At 37.4% G+C, this 15,023-nt stretch overlaps 1 protein-coding gene across 2 annotated transcripts in view; it reads right to left on the reverse strand.

Moving 5' to 3' along the window:
* VTI1A (vesicle transport through interaction with t-SNAREs 1A) overlaps nt 1-15,023 on the reverse strand; it is a 252,761-nt gene that overhangs the window by 234,675 nt on the left and 3,063 nt on the right. For both annotated transcript variants that reach the window (XM_042817703.1, XM_042817704.1), the window contains exons 2-3: nt 11,655-11,713; nt 7,279-7,389 (exon numbers count right to left, since the gene is read on the reverse strand). In XM_042817703.1, coding sequence (XP_042673637.1) covers nt 7,279-7,389; nt 11,655-11,713 — 170 coding nt within the window. The remainder of the gene's footprint in view (nt 1-7,278; nt 7,390-11,654; nt 11,714-15,023) is intronic.

Raw genomic sequence — 15,023 nt, forward strand, 5'->3', positions numbered from 1 at the left:
GGGGGGGGGGCGGGGGTGAGCTGGGGGGTGTGGAATTTACTTTGCAAACAAACAGTGCCATCTAGTGTCAGTCTCAGAAGAAATAAACCAAGACATCTGAGAAGATCCGTAATTAATCCTCCCCAGTGTCAAAATGCTACCTTTTCCCTTTTTTTTTTTTTTTTGGCTTTCTTGATAGAATGTCTCTTCCTATTTTGCAGTCAAACACAAATTAGCCTCCTTCTAGCTAGGGAAAAAAAAAAAAAAGTAAAATACGATGAGAAACTTGAGCATAGCTCTAATCTGAAAAGTAAGCAAGCGATGGATTGTTTGCTCAGCTTGTCTGATGGTCTTTCTCAAAATCTCTGTGTTTCTAACTCATGATAGAAAAGCAAATCAAAATTCTACTTACATGAGTGCAAGAGAGCCAATATGATGACAAGAGAGTGAGATATGCTCTGTTCTACTTTATTTGTCTTCACAAGAGACAACAGCATTCCAATTGCAACATCTTTACTACTGCTGCTATCAGAAGCAGGACAACAGCTTGCTTCTTTTTGCATGAATGGAAGGGAGCATCACTTGACTAATACAAAAAATCAGTGAGAAAGAATGTAACATTAGAGCCCTCCTTCTCCCCCCCCCCAAAAAAACAGCATTCACGTTCTATATATGAAGAGTCTTCACTTTCCAGCTGGCTGTAATTAATTTTGAGCAGACACTGCTTCTTCCAGTACTGGCAAGGAAGACCAGTGCACAGATTTAATACTACTGCTTTGAGAAGGGGAAATTGTAACAAAAGAACAAATTATGTGGGAATAGAGAAAGCACAGTTCTATACCTGGTAAGGCTGATGAGAGTTGGCATTCAGACACATCTAAGGACTGCCAGGTGAGAAAGCATGCTTAGTGAAAAAGGCATGTGTTCCTACACCACAGCTGACATCAGGCTGAATTTATATCATACGATTTAAAATACATCTCACAAAAAGACTTCATCGGCTGTAGACTACTTTTTGGCTTAATTTAATAAATTAACATTTCTCTGTGAAGGGAACAAGGAAAGAGAGCAGCATGAAGGTTTAGAGTGCAGTGTGAGAGTCAACATGCCCCAGCCAAATACACCATCAGACTCACCAAACTGTTTCCTACAAATAAAGGTATTTTTAATCATTGGGCCAAGGCTCTTGCTCCACAAATTGTTTTTTCTTAAAATCATATGCATCAGGACCAACAAAAAACATGCCACAAAACTCACCAGTCTTCTCCCTCTGGACAGAGTTGTACTAAAGTTCCTAAGAGCATCAAGTAGAAGTTGGGTGAGTGAAGAATCTGAGGTTTTAAGGAATTAACTTGATAGATAAGTGAGATTTGCTGCTTGGTTGTCCTTGTCCAGTAATATCATCTCTTCAATAAATTATTTTATGAGATGCACCTTATGGGTCAAACATGGGAGTACTCTTTGAAAACAGCACCCAAAGGTATTGCATTAAAAACTGAGGAAGTACAGCGTGCTTCACCAATCTGGCCTCCCAGGAATCTCAGTTAAAATGATCATAACCCCTTAGGTTAATGATAACTTAAGCATGTTAACTCCTGCCTTTCATGTTTTCCTCTAAGGAAAAGCATGTCATCACGAGTAAATTTCATGGTGGAACAAAATTCCTTCTCTCTCGGTACAACCACACAAAACAAAACAAAAAAATCTTTACATGTAAATAAATGAGGGCAAGTTTTGTACACTAGACCTAAGCTATACCATTGCTTAATCTTTCATTAAAAACTCAGTCAAGGCCTTGAATTTTAAAAAAATATAATAATAATTTAGAAAGTATTTTTCCTATCTGAACTTTTTCCATTTTAAAACAGCAGTCGTATAAATAAAGTAATTGCAAAATGTCAAATAATGTCTCCACCTTTTTCTACCACAAACCTGTCAAGGTGGGGACACAGAAACAAACTGAAGATAATGTGGAATATTCTTCTTCTGAAGAAAAGAAGTTAAAGTAACATTCAGCAGCAGATAAGAAAGCAAAAATATCAGAAGTTATTAAAAAAGGGAAAAAGGGAAAAAAAAACACTAGTATAGAGGACTGGTTACTTATCTCAAAAGGCTATGATATATATAAACATAGTACAGCAAAGGAACATTTGTCTAAGAAATATTTTCCCAAAATTAGATTGTTAATAGATTGTCAGATATTTCATATTCTTCTGAATCTTAATGAATGTTTCATCTCATGTGCATTAAAACAAACCCTTTCCAGCCCTATTACAAAAGAAATGTACTATTCACATTCCAAAAACTAATCTGATTTTAGAAAGATCAACAAGATCAGGTTTTTGCTACAGGCGTGCCTGCCCATGCAGGGTGCATGTGCATACATGACATGTATAGATAGCGAGTTCCTTGTTTTTAACATCTGGGATGCAATTACAAAGCTAAACACGTCGGTCTCTTGCACATTTTATGAAATTTTAAATATAAAGAAATGCTTTGCTCTACAACAGTCCAATAGCCAAACTTATAGTTCAGTCTGGAAAGCTGAGGAAGACTGCTATAAAGATACAGGTTTCTAACTCGTCTTTTGACAAGTGTCTTTTATTATGCTTGTAAGCACATGAATGTCACATGAGTGTTTGACTGGGCAGATGCCAGAATTTGAAATAAGGGCAGTAGTACTGGCTAAAAGCAGCCAGATGATGGTTGGCACAATTGTAGCTGTTCCCTCAGGTCAGTTTCTGCAGTAAGCTGGTACTTCTCAGAGCCCCAAAAAGAAGCTCTATCTAATGACTTCCTGCTACTTACCACCTTAAATGCTTTGAAAGCTTAACAATAGCTATCATTTTAACAATTTAAACAAAACCCGAAGGATGTATGCAACATGAATATGTATTTTCACTACTGACTGAACTAAAGACTGCAAATTTTACCTTTGGTTATCATTACTACATAATACGATCTGGAGTGGATTTTTATATTCCCTCATTTTTTTGAATGCTTCAAACTGTTAGCTTTTCACTGTCCTGATATTGTTTCTGTACAATGAACCCTTGGGACGAATAACCGATAACCACAAGTTTGCTATGTTTAGATAGTTACAGTTTCATACAAACTGGAGTGGATTCTGATCAAAGTGAATTGGTAAAATCCAGACAGCTTTCTACTACCATATATTCCTACTGTTTAAAGTTCCCTGGGTACTTTAGGTACCTAAAGTTTTGGGGTAGTAATTGAAAAAGAAAAAAAGCCTACTTGAAAAAAAATAATAAAATCATAGAACAATAGAATTGTTAGAGTTGGAAGGGACCTAAAGTGGCATCTGGGTCATTCATTCCGATTCCCCAGCAATGAATAGGGACACCTACACGGATTGATCAGGTGCTCAGAGTCCCTTCCAGCCCAACCTCAAGTGTTTCCAGGGACAGGGCACCTTCCCCTCTCAGGACAACCTGCTTCAGTGCTCAGTGTAAAAAACGTCTTCCTTTTTTCCCCAATCTAAATCTCTCCTCTTTCAGTCTGAAACCACTTCCCCTTATCCTATCACAAGAGATCCTGCTAAAGAGTCTGTCCCCTTTTTTCTTATAACCCCTCCATTACAATTAAATAAAGGCATTTGTTTGCATTTATAGCTTCACGCAATTGGTCACCATGGACGTTATACACATGGAATAATGAGAACAAAATATTTACCAGCTTAAACAACAAGATGATGCCTTTGTAGGTGCAGGGAAAAGGAAAAAAAAAAAAAAAAAAAAAAAAAGCTGCTTGTAGGAAACTAGAATTTCAAAAACTCTTCAGTAAGTAGGTTGTCCCAAAATGAAGCCAGCAAACACAAAAAACACACGTACATGGTATGCAACTCCACTTCAGGCCACAAGATAGAGCCATTACCGCTGCCTCTGCAGCCCAGCAAGCCTGCGCCGAGCAAAAGCCCAAGAGTCACTCAAGTCTGGGGACAACAGTTTTCAGTACCTAACAGAAATGAAACGCCACTCTAAAGGTGCTGTACTGATAATACATTATTGGTTTGATTATCTTATTTTCAAAGTTAAAAGAAAAACACAGAACCTTCACCAAACAGTTTAATTTCATCATGATAGATGCTCATGGACTATATCGTAAGCAACCCTGAAACTTGCCTTTTGACATGTACACAGCTTTCTTGAATAGAAATACCACTTCATTCTTGTCCTTTTCCTATGTTTCTCCCTAGTTACTTACTGCTGGAACTATGCCAGCAGCAATTGATCTAATCTGGCATGGCCATTCCTGTATTTTCTTCACAAATCAGAAGAATTGTTTGCTACACAAATGCTTCCCAAGGAAGGCTGCACAGCATGGATGTGAGTATCAGAAACCATTGTTTAGCGCCAACTTTGGTTGAGGTGTCATACTTTCATTTTTATTTTTCCCCTATATGTAAATCACAGTGCTATGGTATCTGAATACCTTAAATTATCAAAATGAACTATCTTTGCTTTGATTCACACTGTTACTTTGTAACAGGTATGTAATAAGATGGAACAAGTCAGTTTTTTCCCCTCTGATATCACTCAATACAACTAGTGGGTTACAAATTACCCATATACAATACAGTGAATGGTATAGATGTAACTCCCTCTAAACACACCTTTGGACTGCAGGTACTGCTAGAAGTAACTGTGTATGAGACTCAACACAACAAGGCCTGAAAAGAATGGAAATAAATCTCTCTTCACAGCTTGTTCTCATTTGATCAAAAAATTAACAGCCATTTTTGGATCAACTTTTCAAAGTGCAGCTTGACTAAGCTCAAACCCATATTTTTTTTAGGCTATATTTTTGATATAATAATATGTATGAAAAAAAAACAAACCACCAAACCAACAACCAATAACTACCACAACAAACCATGATATGTTCATCAAGATTCCACAGTATATAGTGAAGTAATAAGCAAGTCACAGTCCAACTCTGTCATTTTTTTTTCTGTATACTGCCCAAGATCAAAAAAACTCCCCCATTAGATACTACATATCAGAAACATGGATGTTGACTATCTTCCAAGTAAGGACTGAACAGTCTACATTCCTCATATTTACTTTTAACTTTTAAATATGTTTCTGTGCTGCTGTACTTCATACCTGCTTGGGTGAGGTGAAATTTGCAAGATCAAGGCTCATATTCATTATGATGAATATAAATGAAATATACCAGTCCCAGTTCTGCATTCACTTCACGTTTCAAATATAGAACTCACTTTAAAAGACTGCATACTAAGCGATATAACTTTTGCAATTCATTTCACCGACACTATTTACTTAAATGAAATACACACTTCAAGATGACAAAGAGATGTCCTCTCTTCAGCAGACATGTTGTTTCGCACAGGACAGAAGGCCAAGTCAAGTACAACGGGATCCAGCTGAGATTCCAATCCATTTATAACGAACAACACGTAACTTTGCAAACTCACATCTGCATGCCTTTTGGAAGACCTGAGAACTTCCAGCAGCAAACCTGTAAGCTGATCCTAACCTGAAACCGCCAGCATCATTCCGAACTAAAGATTTCCCTTCATCTGTAAAAGTGAATTCATTTTAAAATACTAAGATCTGCTTTCTCTAAAGGCCTGCTAAAGCTCTTAAAGAAACTCTATATGCTTTGCTTACAATCAAACAGGTCACAACTCATTCAAGTCAACATTCAGACAGAACACACAAAAGCACTTTCATTTCAGCAAATATTCTCAACTTCCTGCCTTCAGTGGCCCTCCAGACAGCAGTTTTAAAGAGTCAAAATAACATTTCCTTTCCTTCCTCCTCTCCTCCTTTGAACTCACAAATGAATCACTTTGTTATATAGTTTCCAATAACTTGCTATTTGTCTGGAGAATAAGTCAAAAAGATTCTCTAACACTCAGATACAAAATTAAGAAAAATGTTAGTGCCTAGGGACTGGGATAATATAGGGAATTTAGTTGAAACAACAATTTTGTTTTCTATACAAATCTTTTCCCCACTCTTTTTTTTGGCTCCCTCACTCTTAGCAAATCCTTACGTTCTTCAGTCATATGCATACGATTGAAGGATATACAAAACATATACATATTACAATTATGTGAACTCCTAGTGTTCTGACACACTTCTTCCACATATGCTCATTTCTCCTCTTCCATAGAGAGCATCCAGTTCTGAACTCTCCCATCCCCAAATGTCTGGAAGCATAAGCGCCAATTTCCCTCTTCTGGCTGTATAGAGAAATAGGCCAGCAATAAAAATAACAAATGTTGACTAGGAATTCTCCTGCCCCTGAGGAGATAAATAACATTCACTCCTGGCCTAAAAACTGTTCTCTTTTGGAAGCCACTGTTTACCCAACAGGGCCATACACACTTCCTAGAGGGGAACAGCATGAAATCATCTAAAATTTCGATGCAAGTCTTTTTATCCTAACATTCCTCAAACTTTACAAAATTACAGCCACCTTCCTGATAATACATTTTTGTGCAACTCCTCAAAACTTGGCAGAAACACAGAGGAATGACAGTCAGCTGGATTTCCTGGCTGCGGGTACAAACATTGGCTCTTCTCCCCTGAAGGAATAAACTGCCTCCAGCATCCCGAGAAAATTCACAGGTCTCTAGCAAATGGAAAAGAATGCCAACATTTCTTTCTTTCTCCCCACCCTGCAGGTACTGAGCTGCTGCCAATTAACAAAGCATTTCCCCATATTTTGCAATCCCTTTGAACCTTTTCAGGACTTCAGAGGAAACAGTTTTGTCTCTGTGTAAATCTATTCAGTGCAAATGGTACTCACACATACACACACAAAAAAAAAAGAAAAAAAAAAAAGACCACTGCAGCAAAAGCCCTTAGACAAGAGAATCTTGTTAGTTCGTATCCATTATTTGAAACATTTAGTATTTAGAATATACTTGTACAAAAGCCAAGAATAATCTAGGTGCAATGGAAAGAAGAAATCACAGTAAGACATTAAGTAGATACGAGATAAACCACATTCAAGATTTCCCTAAGTTGGTGATTATATTGGTTTTCCTGCTACTGCCACATTGCTACACACTGTTTTAAATGAATCATTATTTTCTCTGCAGAGTAAACTTACACTGTATTTTAAGTATTAATTCTCAAGTTCTATAAGCCTTTCCTCAAGCTGACTATTGTTCCTACAGCATAAATACTCCCAGTGTTTAACAGCATCCTAGTTAAAAAATCCACCCAGTTGCCTGAATAAGTGTATTATTACATTAAAAAAATCTCATGGATGCTATCTTTACAAGGTAGGGTAAGAACTCACGAAATCAGCTTCAAGTTTTCCCATTTCTTGTTTGTAGCTTCTCATTCGACTGCTGTACATTCCCCGACTTTGAGGTGGGATCTCTCGGACTTCAAGCTCCATCTGCTCGAGCTACCAAGTAAAAGCAGAGAGATGCAAGTTGAAGTGACAACTAAAGCAAGAAGGAGTTTGTAGTTGAAGGTGTCCCTCACCATGACAGGAGTTGCAACTAGATGATCTTCCAACCCAAAACACTCTATCAGCCTGTTTAGCTAAACGCTCACAAATACCAAGAAACATTCTCTGTCAAGAAAAGTGTTGTCAATCCTATTGACAGTATAGAAATATGTTAGAAAAATCTTTACACAGCATAAAGTCAACTAATTAATGACAAAACTGGCATTATTAACACTTTAAAAAAATGATTCTATTTAAACCTTTCTGGATTTCAGTTTCAAATGCAGTGAATACACTGATGAACATCACGCAGAAAACACCCAATCTCCACCTAGTTGTGTGGTTCCACAAATTGTATTTTATTTATCCTTGTATACACACACATTTTATACAGACATATAAATGTATAAAATTTTATCTACCAACCATCTCTATGTGTAATAAAATAATTATTGTACTTTTCTGCTTATTCAGCAGCATTAAGTAGCCTGAGCTTTCTGAACCGGCTGCATAAATCTACATCCCAAATCTGTATGCAGGTACATTAAACAACTGGATTTTAGAATTGTAATAAAAATATTGTTCAAGAACTGGTATACAGTTGAATGCATAAAATGTCAGACAATTTATCTTTAAAATGGTTTTGCTACTTATTTTTGACATGCAGAACTTTAATGGGCCTGAAAAGCAAGAATATGACATCAGGTTGCAGAAAATCAAAAGGAGTTATAAACCAGGGCTGACTCGCCTGCTAATTACCTGCCCACTGGGTTAAGGAAACACCTTTACACAGTGCTGGCTCCTCATGAATTCTGTTGTGCACAGCTGAAAAACTCCCATACCTGCTTTTAAAATCTTTCCAACTTACTTTAAAAAGATAAAAGAACAGCTCTCCTTGTTTGCTGTAAATACCTGAAACAATATTTACTCACCTCCTACTGATCTCAGCTGAGCAATACACCATTGGAACAGAAATGCCTTTCAATTAAGGTCCCAAGCTTCTGGTTACAGGTCTTCACAAGGGATAGTTATAGTTTATTCCTACGTAATCACTAGCTTACACTTTGAGATTTCATCCTCATAACATAAAGAAGCATCTGAATTTAATCAAGTGAATTACCAGAAACTGGAAAGTCATTCAGTCTGATCTATTCTGATTATACAAAATGGTATTTGATAATAAACTGTAGAGCTGACTTTAATTAAATAGTCAGTAATGAATTGAAACATCGAAAGCTGTTTCTATATCTACCCAGTTCTTTGGTGCAGGCTTCACTTTCCAAAGGGGTATTATAAATTAAACTGATAGCTACAGTAAATGGTTTATTTCTTATCATTTCACCCCAATAGACTTTATCTTGAACATTCCATAAGCATAGAAAATGTTTCCCTTACATCTATTTATATGTGCAAGATCAGGATATTTTAATGAAGTCTCAATGCTTTTCTACTAAATAAAAGTGAAGCCATCTCCCAAATGAATACATCTATTGCAGCCATGATCAGAGCACAGTACACAACATCCAAAATCCTCATTCTAAACAGTGAGTATCAGAGAGCATAAAGTCTAAGAGACATCTGTGATGTTCCTGAAAATGTTACAGGCAGTGACGAAGAATCCATATTTGTCTGAGATGGGGGTGGAGATGGGGGGGGGAAGTGAGTGGGTGTTATCATGACTTTGAACAGGTACATTCTGTGGCTGTAGTGAAAATCTCCATGCCAGTCCTTGGAGAAGACAGTGGTCCAAGCAGATGTGAACCTAAATACAACCTCATTTTACACTGAAGTTTATCTCAGTGTTCATCTATCTTAAAAACCCAGTGAAAAATCTTCCAGATGCTCTGGTTTGGCCCTACCTGAAGTACTGTGCAGTTTTGGGTGCCAGAATACACAAAGGACATAAAACTATTAGAGAGCAACCAAACAAAGGCTATGAAGATAGGGAAGGATGTGGAGGGCAAGACATGTGAGGAGTGCTGAGGTCCCTGGGTTTGCTCAGCCCAGAGCAGAGGAGTTGAGGGGAGTCATCATGGCAGTCCACAGCTCCTCACAGGGAGCACAGGAGCAGCACTGAGCTCTGCTCTCTGGGGAAAGCATCAGGGCCTGAGGGAACAGCATGGAGCTGCATCTGGAGAGGGTTGGGGGTCAGGGAAAGATTCTGCACCAGAGGGAGGTGGGCATGGAAAAGGCTGCCTGAGGCAGAGGGAATGGCACTGAGCTGCTGGAGCTCAAGAAGCACTTGGACAATGCTCTTATACATAGAGCTTGGATTTTGGATGGTCCTGTCAGGGGTCAGACTCAATCCTTCTGAGTCACTTCCAACTCAGCATATTTACAATTGTGTGACACTCTGCATAGGATACAGGAATGACAGGATTTCTATCCAGAAACCTCTTACTTAGCAGCTATGGCTTTACAAGGCAGTCTGGGAAAAACATTTTGGTGTCAGTTCTGCATACAGGTCAAATGAATTACAGCAGCGATGCTACCCAAACAAAGCAAACAGTGTTTTAAAACAATCAGTGGTTACTCAGCATAAATAAAATATCTCTACAATAATATTTATAAGAAAGTTGTTTCTTAACCAATTAGGAAATAAACCAAAACAAAATAAGCCAAGCTTTAATCGGACAAGAGGAAAAACAAACCCTTGTACAAAAACTATCAATGCCAAAGAATTAGGATTATTTTGGCTTTCTAGCGTAGCTTTTCATTTAAAAGAGGATCTTTTTAATCAGTTCTGTTATTATCAAGTTTGCTCAAATTGATTTTAAACCCAAGCCTTGACATTAATCACAAACATCTAAGGTAATTACTTAAAGCCAATAATTGAATTAAGCACCTGTCTAGCAGCATTAGCAACAAGATCTAAAACAAAAGTGTGAAAGAAAAGTCAGTATATGAAATCAAGATCATCATTAGGATGAAAATGCAGATATAAAGATTTAGTTTTTACTCTCATAATAAGTAAAATGTAGATGAATTTTTTCTGACATAAGAAGAAAACTAATGAATCATTAACTCAATTTCTGTTCCTTCCAATCTTCCTTTGATTAGAGAACCAAATTTTAGTGATTTTTCAACATAACACTCATGCTGCAATTTCCCTGTAGTGCTATGTCTTTTTTTGCCATGTCCATATACAGTTGCCATTACCATATACAGTTTTACTGTATTTCTCACTGGCAATACTGAATGAGAGAGGTTAGGTCTTTTGTCATCCTCATCAGGTAAACCTGCAGTGGAGTTCCACCAAGATTCAGCTTTCCTGGGTCCTATTTCAATGCTCTCCCTACAAGACTAATTCCACCCTTACTCTAAAAGCACCTGGTATGTCAACACATTAAAAACCTTTTTCTTTCTATGCCACAAACTTTAGAAAGTGATTTTCAATATTACCATTTAGTTAGTAATCAAATAATTGATTCAAGGTGCTCAACTTGAAGAACTTTCACACCAGTAGAACTAATTTCATTTCTTTATCCCAAAAATCAGATTATATCTCTGACATCAGATAGACCAAATGAGTTACATTTGCAAACAATAAACAAAAACAGCTTCAGGCAAAGAACTATTGGCATGTGGAAAAAAAAGTCAATCAATCTTAACTGAAACCTACACCTTTACTCTACAAAACCTTATTTTTATACTCCACCCACTTAGAGTATCAGACAATTTGTAGTGGAAACAAAACAGAAAAAGCCACAGATGCTTAATGTGTATTGTATTCTTCCACCAGTGTGGACCACTAACTAATACTCAGTTAACATTTATGCTCTTCTCAGTACCTCAAACTACCTTTATTCCTTTGACATCAAACAGCTAAATACCCTTTGTCTCATTTGCTAGTAGAGAAAGCAAGACTTATTACAAGACAATTGGACAGATCAAATCAAGCAGGCATACGGGACCTAGAAGAAAAAATATATTAGGTATAAAAACATTTAATTCATTTTTTAAAGTACAAGACCTTATTCCCAACTCAAAGACTGAAGCAACTTCAAGTATCTTGCAATAATAATACAAGTTTTAGATCACTTAATACAAGATTAACTTTTTTATACACTCCTCTTGAGTACATCATATTCTCAAATATTTCATACTCTATTACACTACTATTAAAACCTTTCAGAGAACCAGGTGAGTTAAATGTTACCACTAATGATACCAGTTCTCCCCAGCAATTTAGAGTTAGCATACAAAAAGCTACAACATACCAGTTCCCTTGCTTCTTCAAGCTGCTTCTCAATATTTGCAACCATCTGCTTCTTTTCATCTGAAAAACAATTGTGAAGATACCAATATAATTGTGGTCTTGCCATGAAAAATATATAGTATTTCAAAATAAGCTTGCAAGTAAAAACTTACTCAAGGGATTCCTTGTGTGACATAAGCACATACTACAATAGCCACATTTGCAAATTAAAAAAGGGAGAGAGAAAGAGCGAATGGAGAATGCTTGGAGTCTTCTGCCTTTTTTTCCAGTGCTTGCTACTTCTGAAAGTAGCTATCTTTGCTCCAGATATATGAGTTTTGCCTTAGCAGGTACATGCTGGGTGCGTACAAATTCATGTGAGAAAGTATATATTCGAGCCAAATGGATAAACATCTATGGTTTAAAGATTTATCCTGTTTATTAGAAACATAGAAGTTGAAAAAACAAACAAACAAACAACCAAGCAATCCAATTACAGTGAGACGAGGAACTGAAGATTAAAGAGGTCTCTATTCCTCTCCTCCTGAGGCTGAGCCTAAAGCCCTGGTCCTTTTGCTTCAACAGGAAAAAAAATGAAATGTCACAAGAATCACAAAAAAGACCACCTTACAGTAGCAGTAAAAACAAAGTTAAGTAATAAAAGTTGAAAATAAAAAAAAAATACTATATTCTGTTATAAGTTGTATGTAGCAATAAGGGAGGAATCAGGGGATGCCAAGGCAGTAATCAGTAACAGAAGTCTTGACACATAAAGCAACATGTGCCCTTAAAAAAGCCTTCCTTAAAAACAACAGAACTAGTCCTGAAAGGAATGTTTTGCTGCAGGGATTTTGACAGAGCAATCCCAGTGTAAGCAAGTTGAATTTCAGCTAAGTCCTCTCGTTAGTGCTATAAACACCCTGCATCACATTTGCATGGGCCTATTCATCTTCATCTCCACCACAACTGGTCTCTACCATCTCTTCAAATTCTCTCATTTACCCAGTATACTCATTGAGGGTAACATCGTGGTCAATCGTTCAGTTACATACACTGGAGCACTGTCTGCAGGGAGGATCAGGTTCAGGATCACATTTCCGCCTAAAACACAGCGTAGAGATCTTCGCAAATAGCAGGCATGGCACGGACTAGAAGAACTATCTTCTGAGGATTCACCATCCTGTGGGTGGCAGCTTCTCAAGAATGAAGCATATGCTCTGGGTTATCACCCAAGAAGCTGCTATGGTATTGTGGGGTACGTGGGCAACTCATTTCCAGCCCAAAATTGAGACTATTATCTGAAGTCCTTAACTAAGGGAGAATTCTTCTCAAAGAAGCCCAAATTCTCAAGAACAGCCATCTGGAATTTTAGCCAAGACTCCTGAGATAGGACTGGATAAACACGCAGCCCAGTGACAGTGAGGTTCACCAGGAGCAAAAAGAGACTCCACTTTGACTTCATTGTATGAACTAATCAAGGTGTGTGTATGTTGTAGCAGTAAGAACTGAACAGGATGTCTCAAAATATTGTCAAATGGTGATATCCTCTGAGTAATGAGAACTATACCAGTGATAGAAGTGAGAAGGAAGCACTTGAATCCTCTCAAAAATAAAACCTTAGAGCTCACCTTTAAATCCTTACAAACAGAGCTTCTCTCTTACCCTTGAAAGAGGCCCAGAATTTCATCAAGTTATCCCCTCTACAGACCTGAAGCCATGGAAAAAGACCATCTTCCTTGGCAATCTTAAATTCACACTGCCATATCTGGCAGATGCTACCACAGCAGAAGGTGGGGGAGATGTTCATTTCTGTGCAGCACTTTGCATTCTTTGCTAGTGTCTTTCCTAAATCTCCCACTAAATTCTTATGACAGTACTCAAATCAGAAAAACTAATGGCAAGACATTTATCTTCTGAACATAATGAAATCCAAAAGAGAATCTGTTTCCTTGTCCATACATTTCAAATCCCCTACTCAGCTCCCAAAATACCTGTTCCTCCATTCACCTGGAAGCAGGCAAGATGCCATTGGACCAAGGAAAAAACAACATAAGAGATAAAATGCACAATACCATTTTATTGAAGCTCAAATAAAATTACAAACACAGCAGCAGAAAATAAATGTACCATAGCAATTTCAGTACATCCCTGAGTACCACTGGATTACAATTTTCATACACATTAAAAAGCCCTGAAGAAAAAGAAGCATGAAATGCTACAGCTGGATTCATTCACATAGTTCCAGACTTAATGCCATGCCTATGCCTAAGAAACAACCACTGTTTTTCCACAGTCAGAATGCCCACAGAAAGGGAAGACACGACATCCACAAGAAGATGTGCTCAGAGACTGTATGCAGATGAGCTCAGAGTAAAGGAAGCTTGCTGCAGATCTAGCAGATCTGGACAAACAAGCTGTGATCCAATTAAAGATTCTCATGTTACTGGTGCATTACCCTGCTTTGTTTTAGTAGTTTCCAACCTACTTACTGAATTTTGTCTAGTACACTTCCATCATATAAAATACTGAGTATTTTTTTATGTATACATAATTATATATATATATATATATATAATTATGTATACATAACTTTTCTCTTAATTCAGAACTGGCAATATCCTCTAGAAAAAATAAAAGGCAATTTTACACCAAAGATATCTAAACTTAGAATGTAATTTTCGTTCTTGCGCTACCAGACAGAAAGCTGTTAAGAAAATGTTGCACTTGGCTTGTATATCTTAACTGTTCACATAAGTAAAGTATAAAGAATGGAAACAAAAGTAAGGAATCTGAGTAAGGACTGCAAAGAATCCTGAATGTGTACACAAGGTTGTACCACTTGTGTAAATAAGGCCAGCTTTTATTACATTTTCCTCTGTTCTTTCAGTTTCGCCCTTGCATTAGGCACTGTGACAGAAGGGCAGATAACTTACAAGTGTAGAAAAGTAACGCATCTCTGACATGAACTAGCAGCAAAGGAAATTTCATTGCTTGTGGAATTGCTTTTTTTTATTAGTACACGCTGAGGAAAAGTGTAAGTGACACAGAACTTCAGTTTACAGAAGTTTTATCATTTGCAGATTTCACTACACTGGCTGAGGTGCTTTACTCTAATACCACTTTGCCAGAGTTTACTGTCTAACAGTAAAGACAAAAAAAATCCACGTACTGCTCCATTTCTCTTTGGGCCGTAAGACTGGGTTCCAGAGGCACAGTCATAAAATGCAAATGGCAAACTGCATTACAGGGATATAACAGAAAATTAATGGTAGAACTTTCTCCAGTTAAACCTGATGCACAGTGCTTTGACTGCCCAGTAGAAGATGCAGATGTCACGTAGCAGCCCTTCAGTCAAAAACATCACCTCACAGAGGCTACTATGCTAGAAAAA

The sequence above is a fragment of the Centrocercus urophasianus genome, unplaced genomic scaffold (genome assembly GCF_019232065.1).
Source record: "Centrocercus urophasianus isolate 14NV4802_14NV808 unplaced genomic scaffold, USGS_Curo_1.0 seq_17, whole genome shotgun sequence".
In the NCBI taxonomy this organism is placed as follows: domain Eukaryota; kingdom Metazoa; phylum Chordata; class Aves; order Galliformes; family Phasianidae; genus Centrocercus; species Centrocercus urophasianus.